Consider the following 22,665-nt stretch of genomic DNA (forward strand, 5'->3'; position numbering starts at 1 on the left):
AGCCACCAGCTGGTAGATAGTTGCGCCATCTACTGGTAAATTGGAGAGAAACAAACACATGGAGGCACCAGTCTGTCTTCCCTTCGTCTATCACTGATCCTGAAACATTTTTGTTTATCTGGGACATACCAGTAGTTTTTTGTTTATTGCATCTAAAGCAATAACACGGGTTTTCGTTTTAAAGTGAAAAGGTCAAAAAGTGGTCCAGCACAATGAATGACTGACGTAGAGATTTCACCAATAGCAAACGTAGCCAATATCTATGACCCCGCCATCGTCAGGTCACTGGTCCAATCACAGCGCTCCCTCCGGAGAAGCTGGGCGGGACGGTTACATCCCGACAAAGGTAACAGGTTGCAGTCGCCGCATAATGAACTTGTTGCTGTGTTAATTTGCGTAGGAGTTGGTTTTTTCTCCCACTTTTCTGTGTGGACTTTGATGGAAAACATTTCAATTGTCATCGACACAAGGAAATTGAAGTGTAAAAGAGGAGCAAAGGAATAACTTTAGAAAAAGAGGTAACTTTACGCTTGTTGTTGGACTTGTCATAGCCAGACAGCTAAACCAGACAGACACGACCTGTCAGACAGTTAACGTTATGCTTCTTGTGGGATGTTTTTCGTTTGCTATGTGTCGCTAATTACTTCGCTTAAGTTGGTTCTGTAATCATGTTTTACAGTATTGTATCACTGAGTTTTTTCTGTTAGCCAGTTTAACGTTAGCTTGGTAGCTAACGTTAGTTTGATAACATTAGGGCTCCAAGCTAACGTTACTTCAGAATAACTTGCCTGTTGATGTTATATGAAATACATGTGAGGGATGTCTGCAACTGTTTCTGTTCAATGTATAAGTACTCCCAGGGTGACTACACGTTTCTGAAAGTAAAATGTAAGACTTAAAATACTAAACTAAATATGGTGTAATGCCAAAGGAATTCATACTTAAAGGTTACACTCCAAAGCAGGTCTAGCCTAAAGTTACCTCCTACCAGGAGGATTTATTATAGATAACGTTCGTGTTTAAGACACAAGAGGCTACATGTAACCACATTTCAAATCCATCTAAATGAATATATGCAATATAATAATAAAATAGCTTGACATGTAAATTATTCTCTGTAAACTACAGAGAATATACAGGGATGCTCTTTAAGATTGAGCTTGAGTCAGACGAAACTGATGATGCAAGCAGGACTGTGGGGAAAGGCACATGGATTTTTGCCACGAAATTGAATAATTATAGCATTTGACTTGCTAAGCCACTGGTCATGTTGACACAGTTTAATTTTACGTGGTAATAAAGTTTAACCTGGTAGCAATTCTTAAATCTGGGTTACGACGGTTCGTAAAATGTTACAGGTACAAATATTCTAGTCTGCAGATAAAATCCAAAATCCCATAACACACACACACACACACACACACACACACACACACACACACACACACACACACACACTCTCGCTCTCTCTCTCTCTCGCTCTCTCTCTCTCAGCCTGTGTAAGTGGAAAGGACAGAAAGAAACAAGTGTCTGGAATGTGGGGTAAGGGAGGGGCATATTTATGTGCTCCTAATATGGTGTCATTTGTGCACTATTTGGTAACACTGAAGTATCTCTTTGTTTTGCCAATGAACTTCTTTGGATTTGAAAAGAGGAATAAATGGCTGTTTGTTTGAGCGTGAAAGGCGAGCAGTGGCAAGTTTGGAGAGAGGTTGACCGCTTGAGAGAGGAAGAGGGCCTGGTTTTATGTCAAGAATGTAATGGAGAAATCCCCTGAGGACTGAGTGGCTGCCTGTCCTTAAAGGACACAGGAGGCATGAGCTACTGTCCATCGCTGTTACTTACACCTTCATGTTTCTATTTTTTAGGTTATGTCTGTAAAACGTAATGATTTACTATATATATATATATATATATATATATATATATATATAGTGTTTACAGTTAGTAAATTAATTGATTAGTCAATCGACTACAATGCTTTGACAACAATTTTGGTGATCGATTTAATTATTTAAAGTAATTTATCAAGTAAAGAATTAATTATTCTTAAATGTGTGTATTTGCTGCTTTTCTCTATTATATGTTTGACAAATGATGATTATTCACTTTGAAACCAGTAGTTTGACATAAAAACCTTAACTCTAGGCCCATCTACTCTTTTACTGTCGCTTTTAACCTCATCTCACTCATGTCAGCTTGGACAATTGTAATGAACGATTTACACTATTTGCTGACATTTTATAGACTAAACTATTAATCAATTTATTGAAAAAAATAATCAACGGGCTAATGATAGACAATAATCGGCCATTGTCAATGTCCAAATTGTCAATACATTCTACATACTAAAAGCACAGAAGCACATACAAAAGTTAAGACTTAAATAACCTTGATCCATTGCTGCTCTCTCCAGCTGAATCCGTTTTAGGCCAGATATGATCTGATCACATTAACCATGCTGACACTTTCATGACTCCACACATTGCTGTTGTTTCATTTCTCTCCACACCCGCTCTAATCTCCTAATTGTATTTTCCATTCCATCTCAGATCTTAACAGGGAAGCAGCTCCAATTCAATTAACTGTGCAGAATTAAATTTGAGGCCAGAGGCAGAGAGCCTGTCAGCATAACTGCAGGGTAACGTGACTGGCAGAGTCAAGAGAAAGGAGGCAAGAAAGCCTCAAAAAGCTTGTTGGTATACACATCGTATTAATAGAACGGGTGTGGTTTAGAGACCATAATTGCTTGAGTGCCTGTAGCTTAGTAAAAGAATACTAGGGCCAAAACTGACAGTTTTTGAAATTATCATTAAATCTTCCCATTATTTACTTGATTATTTGTTTGATCTAATAAATGCCCGAACATAACGAAAAATCTCATCTATCAATAAGAGGGGACATAAGGGGGAAACAATTTCTTACTATCACATAAGATTAAAAAAAGCAGCACATTTGCACAATTAAGAAGCTGGAACTAAAGAACAATCATTTAATTTCTAATTGATTAATCGACTATCGTTTCAGATCTAAAGGATACAGAGTCACACAGTGCTTCTTTCAAATAGGAAAAGCAAGAACATTAGGTGTGACTGACATGTTAATTTCACAGCACAGGCACTGTATAACCAAACTAATTACAGAATAACTTCTTTAATATCCTACTTTCAATATGGAAAAGGATGCTTATTTTAGAGAGGTGTGGAAAGAAATTAGCTTTGGGGAGAAACCTAAAAGTGGGAGTGTATAGGGACAAAAAATGTCTGCGTTAAAACCGACTTGTAATCGCATAAACAATGTAAGAGAGGGACTGAAAGACCATAGGGATCATTTTGGCATTCTCAGAATTGCTGCCCTCGTTTTCCGCCCCACATCAGCTGGACAATAGGATGGGTTCCCCCTCACCCCTGTCCCTCTTGGAGCTGGGACTGCGTTCCTCCTCACTGACATACAGACATGAAACTGATCAAGAGATGCAGATGAACAGATGGTAAAAGAGAAAAATATTGTAATTACCTTACATTCACTTATCTGTAACTCAGTTTGGCACACTTAGACTCTACAGATCACCATGGTTCAGATTCACATGAATTCAATGGACATTGCCCGCATATGGCACATTTGTCCGTGCATGACACGCTTGACCTTGCTGTGATGACTGGCTGATGCTCGACTGCACAAATGTGTAGTGACATGGTGCTTCCTCTGTGGTTCCCAAAGGGTGGGGAACAAAATGGACTTACTGCACGTCTGATGAGCAGGTCTGTCTGCGGACGATGCTTATTGCTTACGCAACATAGGCACACAGATACCTTCGAAGGTCAATCCTGTCGCGTTGCTTAGCTCACTGCCAGCCCAGACACTTTCCATCACCTACTCCTGCTCCAAAGTTGTTTTACATATTAGTTTTTGCTTTCACAGCAGGCACATATAAGATAATCATCCATCTTGGCTCACTTTGCTGACTGTATGTCATTCTTTGCTTGGTCTGTGCTGCGTCATACAGCTTGCAAAATCTGTATGGAAATATGAAAAGGTGTGTGTAGGCGTTCAATATATGTAATATGTATGGGTGCATGTGTCAGAGTTAGCTATTTGATGGTTACTTTTTGAGTCAGTCCTTTGTGTGTATAGAGGGGAGGGTTGTGCACAGGCCAGTTTGACTTTGGATTTTATCACACAAGGCACTGATAAGAGAAGAAAAGCTGAGTGTTTTTTTCTCTCTCACTTCACCCTCCCCGTTTCACTCTCCCAGCCCACTTTATGTCTCTCACCTTGGAAAGCTGTGGAGAGGAAGGAGAATGTGCAGAGGTCAGTGAGGGAGTGTTGTAATAGGTTTGGTGTGAGTTTAATGAACCATACCCATGTACGTAATAGACGATGTGGATGAGATGTCTCACAATGTGACCTAACACAAAGCATGGCAACGCAAGCACTTATCACTAACCCTTAACATAGGTGTGATCAGTTGAAATAGTCTAGAAATAGTTTCAGAATTACTCATCAAGGGCTATCAAATGGAGACTTAGGGAGTCAAGAAAAACATAAAAGTGGAGAAATTACAGTGTGAAAAAATGAAAAGGTCCTTACTAGTTGCCCTCTCTCTATTCAAGCTGTCAATGTTTTGAAGAGGGAAATATATATAATAGTATAAATAGTATCTGGCTGGGAAAAGCTTTGTTGGTCCTTACAAGGGGAAAGTGATATGTGGGTGTGTGCTTTCAGGTTAATGACTAATGGAGTGCACTGAGAACAAAGTCCACACAAGCAGTCAAGAGCCAGAAACTATGTGTTACTGCCTATAAATCTGTGTCCCTGTGTGTTAGACAAGACACTTTGACAACGTTTTGAAAATCCAGGGTTGCATCTTAATGAGTGTCTAGGTATTCTTCCTTAATTTCCTAACTTGGGGCAAGTTTTAAACTGGCTTTTGATTGCATTGTAGCAGTCTTTTGTTTTTTTCTCTCTGCGATCCTCAACCTGCCGATACTGGATTTATTAGGCCAATACTGAAATCAATATTTGTAAATTTCAAAAAAATCTGATAAATCGGCCAATATTAAGACATAAAATAAAATGTTACCGATCCCCTAGATTTATATTTTTAAAGAATTGTGACCAAGATACTAAGCAGGACATTTTCAGTGGACAAAGTAAACTTGTCAGTGCTGCCTGGTGGATAAACTGTGTAATAGTGACACTGTTAAATGATCTCAAACCTTGTTTGACATTTCTGTGCTACAAGATTGTGTTCCTTAAAGGCTGGTATGCTTGCTCTTGGGGGAATTACTAGAATTGTTGGGACTTTATAAATTATAGAGTGTGGTCTAGACCTACTCTGAATCTAAAGTGTCTAAACTCTAAGTAAAGTGTCTCGAGATAACTCTTGTTATGATTTGATACTATAAATTAAATTGAATTGAATTGGTATATACACCGATATATCTGCAATAAACTGGACGATTTATTTTTAAATTGTGAGCTTTTCAGTCTTCGTCAGGTTTCTGAACACCTGCGGTACACATACCTCAGCCAAATCCTAAACACACAAAAAACTTTTTTTTGGGCTCAATGACCGGTGCAGAAATTACTTTCTTAATTATACTTATAATTGTTTTCATGTTGAAGTGTGCAAAACACTGAACTTTAAATTGTATGTATGTGTAGGGCGAAAAAAAGTAAGTCGATGCGGACAAACGCATCTGCCAAACAAATGTACTGTAATGTAATATACAATAATGCATAAAGAGCAAACATTTGGGGTATGAAAATACTAGACCAGAGTAAATATTTAGCCTGTTGGTTGAATGCAGAAAACTAGCCAAAAGCTCTGTTTTTCATATGATCATCCTTCTTCTTCTGCTGTGTTACCAGCATGAGCACACCATCTTCAGGTCGGATGACCCCAGTAGACTACGGTGTCCAGATCCGCTTCATCAATGAACTCAATGACACTGGCGGGGGGCAGCCAGGGCCCCAGCCCAAGACCAAGTCCCAGACCACCTCCAAGTACGGCGTGGCGGTCAGGGTGCAAGGTATTGCTGGCCAGCCATACGTCGTCCTGAAGGACGGAGAGAAAGGAGACTCGTATGGTGTCCAGCTCAGGACATCCCCTGGTTACAATAGCCTTCCCCGGCGGAGAGAGAAGGCAGAGCCCGGAACACAAGGGGCAGATGTAGATGGCGGGCAGGGAGGGGCACTACGCCGGGCCCAGTCCCATGGGTCGCTGCTGGATAGGGACGGAGAGGGAGGGGCAGGCGATGAGGATTTTCAGCTGTCTAGGCCACCAGGGGATGGAAAGTCTGGTAGTTATGGGAATCTGGATGGAGGAATTGGGGTAAGTAGGGAGAGAGAGCAGGTTCGGCATGTCGGTGGTAGAGAGGGTGGCGTGGAAAGGAATATGTGGGATGGTTCGTACAAAGCAGGGCTCAACCAGTCAATGGGGTCAGTGAGAAGCAGTGAGTCCTACCCTGACCCTCCCCAACAAACAACTCAGAGACCTACTCCTGTCAACAGACTCATAAACAGGTTTGATGCTGGTAACACTGGTGGCCAACAGAGAGGACTCCCTCCTGAACAACAAGATCCCAGAGCTACAACTCCTCTCCTCACCTCCAACCCCTACACCTCACCTCCGTCCTCAACTCACAGCAGCCTGGGACGCAGCCAGGCCGCTGTCACCAAATTTCCCGCACACTCCACTAACCAGTGGACTTCCGCAGGGAGATATGCCGCTGCAGAGACACCACACGCCAGTCTGACTGAGGCACAAGTAAGAATACAATGTCTTATGGCTGGGCATCACAGCTGATTTCTAGTGAGCCACAAACGCCACATAGCATGCAACATTGCAAGAGTAGTTTTCTGATCTATGTCTTAAGGTGACTCCTGACCTTTTGCTGGACCAGGGTCAGAGTGCAGAGACGACCATTGAGGAGGAGCAGGTCATGCAGACTATACACAACATCCTGAGACAAGGGTATGAACCTACATGTTATCTTGGCAAAATACATACAGGCTTTATTCACTTGACATAATGCAATGGTAATAAATAATTACATATGCACGTGTTATACATTGGGCCATTGTCACCTTTACTCAGGACCAACGAAAGTGATGTTGTCGTCAAGCACAAAGCCAAGGTCATCCTTCAGAAGGTTCAGAATCTAAAGGTTTGTCCTGTTTGAGAATATTCATCATTCTGTGAGGGTTCTTGCACTAGTTTGTAAATTGGATAAAGAACTATTGTGAGCAAACTGCTAACATGTATGTCCACATATATCTTATATCTTTTTCTTCAACAGCCCAAAGAGAGACCTCAGGAAGAGTGGATGAGAGAAAAGTGGGAGCTTGAAAGTAGGATTGCTGAACTACAAGCTGCCCTGCAGGCAGAAAGAAGGGTAAGTAAAGTAGAAATAAAGATGTGAGGGCATTTATATTGATAACTGCTCCAATAGGTTCGAGATTATTAACAGTGCTGAATTGTTTCTCTATACTTTGCTCTGGTGGATAAGACACAATTTACACAAAGACAAGACATGTCGAGAATGTGTGCAAGAGTTTGTGGTTGTTACTGTAGTTTCAGGGCCTTGGATGACCCACCAAGCCTCCCTAAATTCACTTGGCTGATTGGAACTGGCTGCCACCGGAGGATGTTAACATTCAGAGAGTAACCTGCCACTTTGAATCAGCTCTGATTACACGGTGCACATCCAATGCCACACATAAACACTCATCCAAGTCTCTTCGAAATGAGAGCACCAACTATCAAGTAAAAAAAAAAGCTGTTGGTTGAGAGTACTGTCCTCAGAGTTTTTATGTCTTTAACTAATCTTACCAGGAGGGCTGGGGGTTCATTGAAGTGTGCTTCAGATTAATCCTCACATTAATCCTTAAAGCCCTCTGGCCTGGTCAAAGGTGCACACACACAATAATCTAACTTCAATAATGACTCATTATATGTTTGCTTAAGGAAGGTGGGCAGGTCTTAATCTCTAATAGCTCCTAAGAACTTAATCCCTTGTGCATATTGATCAGTGGGCAAATGCAAGCCAGCTTTAACATTTCCTAAAGCCAATTGTTAATGCCACCAGAGCTACCTTATGTCTTATGTTTCACTGCACTCATTTATTCATCATGTCTGCTTGTGCGTAGAACTCTGTTAGCAATTCTGATCCTGCTCTGAAAGCTGAGCTGGAGTCCTGTCTGGATGAAAATCTGCAGCTCCAGGAGATGCTGGACCGGAAGAAGAAAGAATTAAATGAAACACAATCAGAGTGAGGACAAGGCAGCATACAACACATACACACACATACACACACATACACACACACACACACACACACACATACACACACACACACACACACACACACACACACACACACACACACACACACACACACACACACACACACACACACACACACAGGAAAAGCAGAAAGGGGCATGGTACCATTTCTGTGGGTCTTGGATGGAGAGGGGTGCATGACAAGCCCACTTTGTTTTCAGCACCCACTCCTTACAATTTCATTAACAAACAGTTACTGTAACTTATTCACAAGACAATCAAGTATGTGATTTGAATTCAAAGACTCTTTCAGAAGTGTGTATGCCCTCTTTTCCTCGCAGGCTGACTCAGCTGCGTATGGACAGGGAGAACGCAGAGGCTCGGGTCAGAGGAATGGAAGACCAGCTGGCTGAGCTTCAGGATGAACTGAGAAGAGAGAATGGCAACAAGACGGTAACACACAAACCCACACAGATGCACAGGGAGAAACTATCTCACCCCCTATTGGATTTAAAAAAAATAAAAATAGGCTGAGACTAAAAAAAGCAAGACTAAATTGCTACTCAAGTCACAATTTTTATCATGTAGCAACATATTTACAGGTTGATAAATTGAAAAATCTTTTGCAATCAAAAGCTAGATTAACTTTAATTCATGTTAAGAAGCATAAGGGTTTGTGTAAACAAACACATGAGCAATACTGAGACTGAGGGCGTTTTCACACCTACCTCATTTGGTCCAGACTTTTGGACTTTTCAGTTTGAGCCGAACCAAAATTACAGGTGTGAAACCTCCCCCAGACCCCGGTCCGGATCTAAAGACCAAATTTTGGTCCGATAAAAAGAGGTGGTCGCGGTCCGGACCAAAACATGGTCCGGTTTGTTTATAGTGTGAAAGCATTTTTTGGATGGTTCAGACTTTCGGACCAAATACAGGAAGCTCTGGCAGGCTCTCCTTGTGTTACAAGACTGGGGAAGCTCCTTTTAAGGAATAGCTCGGTGCTTAGTGTGTAGGCTACATGAGAGAGTGACGGTGAATGCGCTCAGAGCAGACAGCTGTCGGCTATCGGAGCAGAGAATACATCAGCAGTTTATTTGGTAATTGGTAGTAAATGTACAGTGTAGGTTTCCGTTTGTCTCTGAATAAATGCTCCAGAAAGAAAGTTCCCGTGTTTTGCTTCTCAACATCACAACAAAACGAAAAGAGCTGCGGCAGCAGGGGAGAGCAGCAGTCAGTTGAAAAAACTCTGACACTTGACGTCTACAAACCAATCAATTATAAGTATCTGGAGACGCAGCTCACATATGTGATGACAGCAGGACGTAGTTTTGTCACGTATAGATCTTTAGTGCGCTTGCATAACTGCATTGTGAAACCAAAACTTACCGGATCAAATGTATACAAAGTAACAAAAACATGGAGGTGTGAAAACACCAGTGTTGGGCAAGTTACTTTTAAAAAGTAATTAGTTACAGTTACTAGTTACTTCTTCCAAAAAGTAACTAAATTAGTTGTTCAGTTACAAATTATGATATGTTACTTCAGAAAGTAACTATTGCGTTACTTTCAAGTACATTTTTAAATGCTCATATGTGACCCCTCCACCCCTCTTTAATGGAACTTAAAATACATGTGCATGTTCAATTATTTACGATAAATCTGAATATTATAATGAAATGGACACTTGATACAATACATTATTTACAGAAACAATGTACACAAATCTAAACTATTTTAATGTTGCTGTGGGACAAAGTGAGACTAACCTCCAATCAAATGCCATGTATGTAGATATTATGTTTATATATGGATCGATACAAATAACACAACACCTCAACAGGCCACAACTGGGCAACATTAAATGATGCTTGTTAAGCACTATACCAAAAATAAATTTTGTGTGTGCGTGCGTGCGTGCGTAGTAGGTGATAGAGCGAGGGAGAAGTGAGAGAGTGACGGCGATTAGCTTTCGAGCGAGTACCGACTCTAGAGTCATAGTAAGAGAAACAAAGTGTCTCCCCTGTTCTTTCTGACCACGGTGGGAAATCTGGAGCAGGAAAAGTTAACCCTCTCCTTGATTTCATAGCGCCATACCTGTCTCTCTCTGGTTGACTGACTCGCTTGTGTTGTTCTTGTGTGTCTGACTGTGCGTGCTTTCGAACACCCGCCCAACTCTACCTCTGATTGGCTTACCATGACATTTTACTCAACCTCAGCCAATCGTCAGCATTTATGCGCTTGCGTCGTGCATTGCCCACTAACCAAGGAACAACAGTAAAAAAAAGTATTTGCCTCTCGGCTCAGACTCAGAGATCTAGTAGGTCTGATGAAAAAAAGCTTTAAATATAGTAACGCCGCATTTTTTGGCAGTAACGATAACGGCGTTATTAAGATGGGAAGAGTAATCAATTAGATTATTCGTTACTGAAAAAAAGTAACGCCGTTATTTATAATGCCGTTATTCCCATCACTGGAAAACACCCTGAGAGATCAAAAGAGTATCAAGTTAGTAACGTGCATTCCTTGTCTGCAGGACCTGATGTCTTGTCAGGCACAGCTGATGGAGGTGTGCCAGCTGAAACAGAAGCTGGAGGAGACACTGAGACAGAGAGAAAGGGAGCTAACAGCTCTCAAAGGAGCTCTGAAGGAAGAGGTGGCCACACATGACAAAGAGATCGAGGTGCTCCGAGAGCAGTACAGCGCTGACATGGAGAAGCTCCGCAGCAGCATGGAGCAGGTGTCTCAGGTGTGTAGTAGCCAGCTCATCATCACTTTCATTTGCCATGAAAATGTGTTGAAGTTGGAGACAAAAATTGGGCAAACCAGTCCCTGAACAACAGACCCTATCAGCAAAACTCTGAGAAACCACTTCAACGTGTTTGTAAGTTTTGGTGACAATCTTTTAATATTGTCTTATAATAGATTTTCTTATTGACAATGATTTACAAGAGTCATCTTGTGGAGAAGAAGCTGCATGTACCGGTGCATTGAGCATGCTTAGCGTAGGTGCACTATCTAGCATCAAGAAACATTTTAAACTTGATCTCTTTAATTAAAACAAAGTGGAGTGGTCTGTCTATCTACATAGGTATTAATGTCTATGAAATAAATGGTAGGTATATAAACAAACGTGCCTTCAATTCTTCTGTCTTCTTTTTTTAGTCTCACGCAGGGATCGAGACAGAGCGCTTGCGTGTGAATGCGTCAGTTCGCTCCCTGCAGCAGCAGTTGGAAGACTGTAGAGACGAGAGCAGCCACTGGATGGAGCAGTTTCACGCCACCAGAGACGAACTTCGAACAACCAAACAAGAGTGAGTTTATTCTAACACATCGTTGTTCACAAAGGGTATTCATTATTACCTACCTGCATTTGGGCTTTCCGATGCTTTTCATGGTTTCTCTGTGCACCTGCTGTACTACTAATGATTGTCCATCTCATGTCATCTGGTCAATGTTTCTCCCCCTCTCTGTCAGAGAGCCACCCAGCAGTCCTGAAACACCGTGAGAGTCACTAATTGAACAGTATTTGTGTTTAGATGTGCAGACCTGTAGATATGCCTAGCTGTGCTAACAACTGTCTGGCTGTAGTTCCAAGGCCATCCACACTTACAGCCCTAATTCACGACTGTGTACATGATCCAAGTTTAAATATGCACCATGAAGCGTCAAGTACCATAGGTTTCAATGGGAATATGGACCATATTTAGTACTGTGGTTGAGCAGTGGTGCTGAACATCAGTAACAATCTGGACATTTTTACATTTGGCTGTATACGTCTTCATTGTGTCTATACAGTGTAACACTGTATGTAAGCATAAACTATTGGGGTGGTGTGGATGATCTTACATTTTTGTTTAGCAAAAAAAACATTTTCTAGACTTGTTTTCTGTGAATATGTCTGACTGTTGTGGTAACAGGGAATGCTGATTTATTTCCTGTTTGAAGATTATATACTGTAATGAGTTATTTGCTTGTTGAGTACATCAAAGTAAATTAAGTTCACATGCCATTATTCACCTATACAATCTAACTGCTGCGGATCACATAATCAAGCAGTACTTACAATATGTTTATATGGTACAACTTGTTCGGATCAGCTGTATTTGATCTACATTTCTTAGACTCCTGCAAACCCGTCTGGAAAAAGAGGAGTCTGAGGAGGAGCTAAAGGAGCTCCAGGAGAAAGTAAGCACCATGAAACAACAGATACCAGACCCTGGCCACACACAGACTCTCCAGCAGGTGAACATGCACTCAGCTTCACATGATCTCTGACGCCTGTGTCTTTGACAGAAATGAAGCATTTTAACCATCATTTGCCCATATTTCTGTTCAGGAACTTCAGCGGTGCAGTACTGATCTCCAGAAGGCCAAGTCTGAGGTGGAGAAGCAGATGGCAATGTGTGACAAGAAGGTCATGGAGATCATCTCCATCAAAAAATCTCACCAGGACCAGGAGGCAGAACTCAAGTATGAGATTGACAGGCTGAAGGACCAATTACAGAGGGCCAGAGAGGATGTTGCCAAGGCACAGGAGAAAAACAAACGGGTTGGTTAAATCTTACTGAGGTTACAAGAAAATAAATAAAATGAATCACATGGCTAGCACAACTAAGTTGGGTGTCTAGTTGGTTAGAAATTCTCATCTTTAATCTCCATCATCTCTTGTATTTTTTTGTCAATATCATTCCCTCGCCTTCCTGCCAATAGCTCCCAGACCCAGCCATCATCTCAGCTCTGGAGGAGAAGCTTGGAGAGACACAGGATGAAGCTAGCCAGCTCAAAGAGAAACTCTCATTAGCTGAGGAGGAAGTGGAGGCCAGTAAAACACGCCTCAGTAGAGCTCAGATGGACGTTAAATCGCTCCAAGATGCCCAGCAGGAGCAGGAGGAGGCCAACACACGTCTCAAAGAGAAACTCTCACGGTTAGAGGTAGGTCACATCCTCTCACACACTACAGTGTGGCATAGACCACTAGTGTGTTAGATACCCTGACAGCAGCAGACGTATTTAACGGGACATCCTCTGTGGTTTCCTCAGGCTCAGCTGCAGGTCAGCGCCACAGAGAGCTCCGAGGCAGAGATCGCCCTCCACACTGAGGTGAGAAGGTTGAGCTCTGAGCTCGATGAGGCCAAGAGAAAAGCCTCCAGACTGAGCCAGGAGCAACGTGAACTTATCCTGCGGGTGGAGGATACGGAGAAAGACAAGGAGACACTCAAACAGACCTTCAACCAGCTGGAGGAGACCAAACAACAGCAGGAAAGAGCTCTGGAGAAACTCAACAAAGAGGTAATAAGGCGAGAGTCATCGAAATAGATATGAGAGTAAAATGGACATTCCTATTTAAATCAACGTAGCAGGATGGTCCGAGAGGTAGGTATTTTTGTGTACCGTTGCCATTTGCTATTTCTATGGGGATATTCTTTTTTTTTTTTTATACCTTTTGCAAACAAATGAAAGCTTCTTCAACATGGATCTTCCAACTGCTCATTAAATGATTCACAGATAAAGAATTCACCCTCTTTGTTTTTTTCTCCTTGTCAGTATGAGTCTCTGACCGTGTCCTCAAGAGAGGAGGCGCAGACTCTCCGAGTTCAGCTGGAGGAACAGAGAGAGAGGGCACGCAAGGAAATGCAGGAGGCTCAACGTCTCGGAAACGACGCTCAGGGTGAACTCGAAAAAAGCCATATAAATCTAAGGAGACTGGAGGAAGAGGTGTGTGTTTGTGTCGGGAGTGTTTGTGTGCAATGCTCACTCGCTTGCTTGGCCGGGTCGTTGTTTTTATTATGAATGTCTGGTCTGAATGTTTTCAGTAGTTTTGACACATAATATTCATGGTGCATGCTTGGCTGATTGTTATTCATGTGTCCGTGTGATATAAACATGCAAAACCACATATTTATTTCTTGATGAAAATTCAGTCTGGCATTGCTGTTTCTAATATTATTATAAATCTAACTAGATGTCACGACAGAAGAAGGAGCTCCTGCTTGTATGTGAGGAGAGAGACAACCACCAGCTGGATAAAGAGCTTCTGACCAACAGACTGCGCCACCTTGAGGGAGAGATAGAGGCCAACAAAAACGGCCACAATGAGAAATCCAGAGAAATTCGCATCCTGGAGGTAAGATACAGTATGTGCATCTGCTCGCCTCAAAGGTTTGGGAGAATAAACCATGACAATAATAATAATGCTATACAAATTATTTGTTCAAGTGCAATACTGTCAGGAGTGCAATAGAGGGTCTGTGCAATATGTGGCCATGTTTAATGTTGACAACTGACTAGTAGTAATATGTTTTTATTTTTTTACATTTATTAAATGTGATCTTGTATTTATTTATTATTTGCTGCCATTGCACCAGCTATATTTATTGGTCGACAGTTTTCTATTTACTGGCCGGTATCTTTTAATCTGATTGTACTATTCAGTGTTTGTAATGTATGCAGCATCATTGTGCCCAAAATGAACACATGGCTCTCTGCTGGTAAAAGTTCCACCCTGCATACAATGTCACTATACTGTAGCTGTCTGTGCATATTTCTGGACATGTTTCTGCACATTTCGTACTTCTATTTGTAAATCAAACAAATATGGGTAATAGATACATGTTATCAGGAAGTACAACAGATCAAGAGTATTTATATGCTTACATTTCCAAACTCTGCACCTTCAAATCTCTCACTGGGGCTAATCCAGTGCACACTGTCTCCTTTCTGAGCATCTAATAAAGTTGATCTCATCTTGTCTCTGTCAGGACAAGCTGAAGCGCATGGAGTTGGAGCTGGAGGAGGAGAGAAGCAGCGTGGAGATGCTGACCGACCGCGTGGCCAGGAGCAGAGACCAGATCGATCAGCTCCGCTCTGAGCTCATGCAGGAGCGATCCTCCAAACAGGACCTGGAGCTGGACAAGAACGCCATGGAGAGACATGTATGTAAACGTACACAACATCTCGCTTTGCTGACGTTTGTGATCATCAGTTACTGAAATCCTCAATCAAAGCTAAAACATACCCACCCTGACCCCACTCAAGTATATTTTGGGTATGTTTACCTGATGTTTGTCCGTGTCTGTCCCTGCAGCTGAAGGAGCTGAGGAGTCGTGTGGCCGACATGGAGGGCCAGTCTCGTTCCTCAGCAGGAGTCTCCCAGCTGGAGAACAAGATCCAGGAGCTGGAAGAATGCCTACGGACTGAGGAAAGGTACAGTGCAACAGACGGAAAACATGCTGCAGTCCAGTAGATCTTCATTCTGGATCACCTTTTTTTTTTTTACTCGTTTGTTTGTTTGACAACTGAATATCTCAAATGTTTTAACAGCTGGCTACAGAGCATCTTCATGAGAGCAATGAGGTGGCAAATGTCTTGCTTAAGGGCATTTTGGCAATAGGCAAAATGGGGAGAGTATTACTCATTAACATGCTCACACGTCTTGTGCTATGTTCTTCTCTTGTATATCTAAAGGGAGAAGAACTCTTTGTTTGCGTCTCAACGACGTCTGGAGAGGAAACTAAAAGATCTCAACATGACGCTGGATGAGGAGAAACAAACACACACTGAACAGAGAGACCAGGTAAACACATTCACCTCCTGAATGTGTGTCAATATTTGAATTTACTCTTGAGACATGGGAATACATCAATACCACTCACAACATGCACACTACACAGTAAAACTACACTTCAACCTCATCCTGTGTTCCAGCTCGCTCTGAGAGTCAAAGCTCTAAAGAGGCAGGTGGATGAAGGAGAGACCGAGCTGGAAAGGATAGATGGGCTGAGGAGAAAGGCCCAGAGAGACATGGAGGAACAGATGGAGCTCAAAGAGGCCTTGCAGACCAGAGTCACAGCACTGGAAACTGAGCTCAAGTAAGCATTTCCTTTTCTTTGTATCCAATTTTTTCTCTCATCCAATTTGTTACTCACTGTGCGCTTATGCAAGACGCCTCCTGGCGGCGTGTGTGTGTGTGTGTGTGTGTGTCTCCTCCTTCTTATGTCACAGAATGAATAAAACTGCATGTTATGACGTTATTAGCAGCGAACCCAGATTCCTTGTCTGTTACACACAATTTGAGACACCTGGTAGAGACTCACCCAGAGGTGCAGTATTTCACAAAGTGATGTGTGTGTGTGTGTGTGTAAAACAAATCAGCAATCACCCATGTGTGAAAAGGTATTTCATTAAACTAAAAAGGCACATTACTAATGCACCACGGGGAAATTAAATTCCAGACATGCTCCCACTACTAACAAGGAGATGCATGTTGTTCCCTTGTATTGCCAGCAGAGGGAGAGCTGTGATCACCTAGCAGCACTAACGGTTGCGAATGAAGCAACTGATAAATAAAATGTGTTTCAACAGTTAATAATGGTCTTAATAATATCACTGATGATTATGTGTCACAGGAGAAAAACGCAGGCAGCAATGCGCCCAGCTTTGGATGCATCAGCCCTCAGTTCAGATGACGACGACGACAGCCTGTATGACCCCTCCACCATCACCTCTATCCTCACTGAGAGCAACCTCCAGACCAGCTCCTGTTAAAACAGCACTTCAGGGACAGGGTTAGGGGTGGGAAGGGACGTAGGACTGTTAAGGGGAAAAATGGAGGGAAGTGTAGGTTAGATGCTTTGTAGACTAGGAGTAAAGTAAAGTCAAAAGGTAGAATTGTATTATACCACAGACAATGAGGGAGGGGTGCAAGGACCTGGGAGTTAAATTATGGAAGGATTTTCCTCACCAGAGTGAATTGAAGGAAACATAACATCCTCTGCATTTCAGGGTATTTCTACACAGATGTACCCCAAGGTACAGTTGGAAGTGCAAAAGCTCACTACCCCACAAAACCAGTATCTGGATTGTGAGAAGATAAATGAGACTAGAAGCACAGAAAAATATCATTTAAAAAAATATGTCAGTATTCAGTATGTCAAACCATTTCAGGGTTGAGATTCTGGGTCGAGCACTTAACGGTACCAAGTCTGGCTTTGACTGAAAAAATCAGATATCCTCTCATCATCTCTTATAGTAGACAGTTTACCTTGGTTGACTTCAGTTTTCTCTGTAGCACAGCCGTCGACTGACTGAACTCATAAATTCTGTACCCCAGCATGCACAAATATTGAGTAGAACTACTGGCAAACATGGACCAAACACTGATGTTGAGTGCATTCATGATTGCCACGAAGAGTAACTATATGCGTTATAACACTATAATTCTCATGCTGGTTTTCTGAAAGTTGATTTTCCTAACCAAATGGTTTACCTACCACAAATTATTCGTATTGAATGAAATCTGAAATTTGTTTACATAAAAAAATATATTTTCATGTGTTTTTGGAATATAAATATATATGTCACTTCTGTGTTTATGTCACCGTCCAGTCTTTAATGTCACACGGTACACATGCTAGGAATTCAGAATTATAAAATATGACACTACTTGCATCTGAAATGCATTCTCTTGTACAGGGATACAATATTAAATATGTGATAGTAACCTCATGTTGGTGTGAAGGTTTAGATTAGTTTTGTCTTTATTCACTGTATCTGAAGCTGTTTCCTGGTAGATGTGCAACACACTTTTTGTGGTTTAAAACTGTCAGAATATCACATATTCTCATACTGTATACAAGTGGTTTTCCACTTAATGGCCAAAATATCTTTCTGTCCAATAAAAACTTTACAAGTGTATTTGTAGAACCTGCACAATTTATATGCATTGCCTTCTAGTAAGTCACTTAAATATATTCTTGTCATTTCATTAAAATGCCTTTAAATTGTTAAAAAATAATTTTGTAATTGTAATTCTTATCAGAATGTTTTTTGTAAAATGTTTGTATTGTAGATTTTTTTTGTGTCTTAAGTTGATTTTTGTATACAGTTTAAACAATCAGTTGGAGCAATAATAATAAATTTTGCTGCAATGTTTCTCTCTATCTTTTCAGTGAAACTGGAAAATGGTACTTAATATGATTTGTTAGGCAGCTGAGTATAAAGCTGTTGATCTACAAGATGCTGGTTTATACATTACTGTAACTGTTGACTGGAAAACATATTCGCACTGTGACTGTACTTCACGTGATTGAGAATTTTTCTATTGCATATACATTTATCAACAATAAAAGTTAAACAATTTAAGTAAAATTGATCTATGTTTATTTTCCTTATAATAATTACAGAATGCACATTTCAGGATGTTCCACACACAAGCCTTTATCAGCTCTATTCTAAATAAAAGCGTGAAATGTAAAACGTGTACAATGTGCAACAAGTATGAACAATATGTGTGATAGACAAAAAATACAAGCTAACTTTTAGAATCATGATAAGGACTCACACAGAATCACATTTGATAGTGCGTGTTTAAAGGAGCACTTGTGACAAGATAATGGAGATGGATCATGTTTCTGTTTCCGTTGAAGGGCAGTGCTTCTCTGGAATTTGAGGTTTGTTACTCAGTGTTTCACAGAGGTGTGTTGCTGAATGAGTCATTTAATAACACCTGCAGGAGCTCGCTAAGTGTATAATAGTTATTGTCGATGTGAGGTCCTGTACCCTGCTTAACTCACATTCACAGTCTGATTACAGCTTTGTCTTTTCACATCTCAAACACTGGTTTTGAGCAGACAAATTGCTGTAGCCAAGCAGATATTTTACCATGTTGTGGCAGGAGAAGCACAGGTGTAACTAATAACATTAATTACAAAAAAAATAACAAATTGCATTAATTACTACTACTGGGAGCACTTAAATGGAATGGTGCCATCATTAATGTTACTAATCATGCATGTGCTGCTATGAAAAAGGTCTTAGATTTAGATGTATCCCTTATTTCCTTAGATGTATAGATTTAATTTGTTGGGACAGTAAAACATCTATACTGCACAAGCTTTCCTTCCATAGTGTGTGGAGCGGAAATACTGTACAGTATCCGATAAATCCATCTCTCTTGTAGCTGTATGGGCTAGGCCCCGTCATTCCCTGAACATGCTACAGCCACGACTGAGTGCCAGTGTTGTTGGTTTGACCTCTTATCTCTTGTTGCAAAATTGTTTTTGTTCATCTGAGATAAGCACCGTGCAGGGCAGAAATCATCTCGGCTGATGTGTTGATACAAGAGGGCCACATTTCCGTGTGTGGACACACTCACACATTCATGTGATTATTGTGTTCACACAAACCTGGATAAATAGTTCACGCTTCTACTTTACCTGCTAGACTTTAGGTTTCCCTGTAGCACAGCTGTCAACTAACAAAATGTACAATAACACATACATCTGTAAATCACTATGCATAACACATACCTACCTGCTAAAAAACTCAAATAAATCTAACATTAAGCAACAAGTGTTTGAAAGAGAAACCACACAACGCTGCAATCGTAATGCTGTAATGATTTACAGAATGAAATCTGGATTTTGATTAAACTGTAATTAAGCATTGTGCAGGGCAGAAATCGACTGAGTTGGTATAGCGGAGGCCTGCTTTTCCAATTGTGGACATATTCACAGATTTACACCATTATTCTGTTCACACCCACACACCAAATAAGATGGGCCTCCATTTCTACATATTATCATAAATGCAGAAATATATCAGCCTCCTTCTTCACTGACCCTAGAGGGGTGGGAAATAGTAATCAGTCCACCTGCCACACCCTATCATGATATATTTCAGACAAATTAATAATGTGTGTTTGTTGAAGGTTAAATGATGAAATCAGGATTATGGTGTGAGATGCAGGCCGCTACAAGCAGCAGAGGCCTGCCTCTTGTGGTTGGTTGGTACCGTAGGTAGTGATGGATGGTGTGTTGCTGCCAGGATCACCTCAGGGTGAGACACGTCAGGAATGTGTGAAAACAGGTTGAAGGAAACTTCTACAGAACTACAAAATATTGATAAAGTAAAGTAAAGTAACTCATCTCTTTCTATCTCAGAAAAAAATCTGTTTATGGTAACAGAAATAAATCCACGCTTTTATGCTTCATGGCAAAAACATTTCTATGACTTCAGGCATTTTTCCTACATTTGAAAGAGAGATGAAAGTCAGCACCCTGGAGCGAGACTTCACCAACTCCTCTGGTTATTTATGTGTTTACATCCTATTTGGCACACATAAAAAGATCGTGTTTGAATATTTTGAGACACCAGTGGCGTCAGAAGTGTACGGGTCTCTTGCTGATTTTGACAGACTTACTGTACCTCCCGTTGTGCTATTGTTGAGCTACAAAAGACCTGAAAAGCCCTTTTTCCTCTCCTGGTGGCCTGGAATTGAACTTGAAAAGATTTACTTGGAACAAATACTATGGAATGAAGTCACACCTTCAATATTTACTGTAGAACCAGATGCAGCGTCCATGATACCAGTGCTACACCTACCATCCATTGTGACCAAGCCTGTACAGTGCCAACAAGTTGTGTACAGTACCTGTTTTGCTAGACTATAAGTTATGAGTGAACATACTTTTCCTGGGTGGGATTGGGTTTCCGTATTATTTCAGCTTTCAGGCAGAAGTTTAAACCCGAGAGCTGATTTGCCAAGAGCTGGGTGTGTTATGTTTTGAAATCTTGTTGTGTTTGCTATTCCATACTGTATGGTTGTTGAGACAGAACGCACCCCTGACGTACACATATTTCCATCTCTCTCCAGGTCTTCCCCATGTGGGAATACAAGTCTTCCAAGCTTCGATGCAGTAGGGCATCAAAGCAAAAACAATGACAAATGCGTTCTAATTGTTCTGCATTAACATTCAAAAAGATAACAAATAAAAAATCTGATAAAAAGATAAGGAGTGGTCAGTGCTGTACATAGCCATCGTGTTCAACAGATAGTCAGGGCCAGAAATACTGAGGTCATGACAACACAAAAAAGGTCTCTAAAATGTTTGAATATTTGTAATACTACATCTAATTATTAAATCATATTTTGTGCAAATGTACTACTACTCATTCCAGGAAAGAAGAAAATATAAGGACATTACGACCTGTAAAATACAGTGTCACCGTTTTATTCCCATATTTGAATTTCTAAATGGTCTGTTCTGCCAGGAATTGTGTTGTCATGACCTCAGTATAGTTGGGTGGGAAATTAAGAAAATTTAAATTGACATAAAAAATACAGAGAGCATAACCTCAGTGTCTTCAATGGTACTGTAGGGCTCTGATAATAATTATAAAGGAGTCAAAGATGACTGTTCCCTATGAGGTTCACTTTGCTAAACTAGAGTATATGACTACAGTTACAGTGTCATCACTGTTTTTGAGAAAGCAGCTTCATTGTATCAACACACACTGACTCTTTGTCATCCTGTAGTGCACTTTTAACCCTTGACCACGAGTGACATCTTATTTACACTTCACCAAAACATGAGCTTTTTCTGTCTCCTCCTGTTTATTAGTCATTGGTCATCTGATTTGATCTTGAACCTTTTAATGGTCCCATTCATACAAAAAGCAATGGAAACATTGTTTTTATTATAATTTAATTTATTTAAAGTAATATTTAATTCAGCTTTTATTTGTTCCCACAGACAACAACAAAACTTGACTGACCAAACTATTTTTTAATTATGAGGCTCTACTACCAGGAGATTAGTAGAATGTATTTTCCATTTAAAATATAAGGGCACATTCAACAATTGGCACAATTAAGTGTATTTTCTCCGTTGAAGTGACATAAAAGACATTTGATTTCTTTTTATTGAAAAGAACAACATGTGAAACTCGAGAAATAAAAAAAAATGTAATATAAAACATGCCGTTTTTAAAATGATGAATACATAAATACACATACTGGAATACACATTGGTCATCCAGTATAAGAACAACAACATGCAGTGCAGTGTTTGTACAGTGAGATCAGATCTGCTCATGAGGGTGGTGGTGAAATAGTCTTCTTGTGGTGTTCTACAAACCATTCATATTTTGATTATTCTGAAACCTGCAGTGCACCCTGGAAATGTGTTCATGCATGCATGAGTGCTATAGATGGCTCATTCAGATTAGGAACAACTCATTTTTCAACAAGACATTAGAACTCAAACTGTGCCTCTGTACCAAAACGGTTGTGTGAACACAGGATTCTGACTCACGCCATAGTCTCAGACGTGGATGGACAGTAATGTAAACACATAACTGTCTGATCTGTGGATCAGTCTGTCTGAGAGTGGTCGACTGTGTGATGTAAACACATAGTTATGACTCATATTATTGCTTAGTAGCTGGGACACTTGATAACATACTGTAGTACTAAGGTTGAGGTGTGTTTGTTGCCTGTTGGGGGATAACCTCATTTCAAATGCTAAATCAACCATTAAAAACAACAGCCACTCTCACATTAAAGTTAATTACATTCGTGGCAAGTTATCTAATGC

The 22,665-nt window shown here is 40.7% G+C and overlaps 1 protein-coding gene across 2 annotated transcripts; it reads left to right on the forward strand.

Moving 5' to 3' along the window:
• Window positions 1-347: 347 nt before the first annotated feature.
• Window positions 348-18,430, forward strand: cgna (cingulin a). 2 transcript variants are annotated; one of them, XM_078252906.1, is made up of 20 exons: window positions 348-518; window positions 5,875-6,772; window positions 6,882-6,979; window positions 7,103-7,172; window positions 7,305-7,400; window positions 8,155-8,276; window positions 8,632-8,743; window positions 10,824-11,036; window positions 11,453-11,601; window positions 12,412-12,532; window positions 12,627-12,839; window positions 13,001-13,222; window positions 13,331-13,579; window positions 13,835-14,005; window positions 14,253-14,414; window positions 15,049-15,222; window positions 15,375-15,493; window positions 15,755-15,863; window positions 15,995-16,158; window positions 16,696-18,430. In XM_078252906.1, exons 2-20 carry the CDS (start codon window positions 5,876-5,878, stop codon window positions 16,832-16,834), a joined length of 3,600 nt encoding a protein of 1,199 aa, XP_078109032.1. In that variant the 5' UTR covers window positions 348-518; window position 5,875; the 3' UTR covers window positions 16,835-18,430. The 2 variants fall into 2 exon arrangements, with proteins under 2 accessions (XP_078109032.1, XP_078109033.1); XM_078252907.1 differs by having other exon boundaries at window positions 6,909-6,979.
• The last annotated feature ends 4,235 nt before the right edge of the window (window positions 18,431-22,665 follow it).

Source organism: Sander vitreus, chromosome 6 (genome assembly GCF_031162955.1).
Source record: "Sander vitreus isolate 19-12246 chromosome 6, sanVit1, whole genome shotgun sequence".
Taxonomy (NCBI): domain Eukaryota; kingdom Metazoa; phylum Chordata; class Actinopteri; order Perciformes; family Percidae; genus Sander; species Sander vitreus.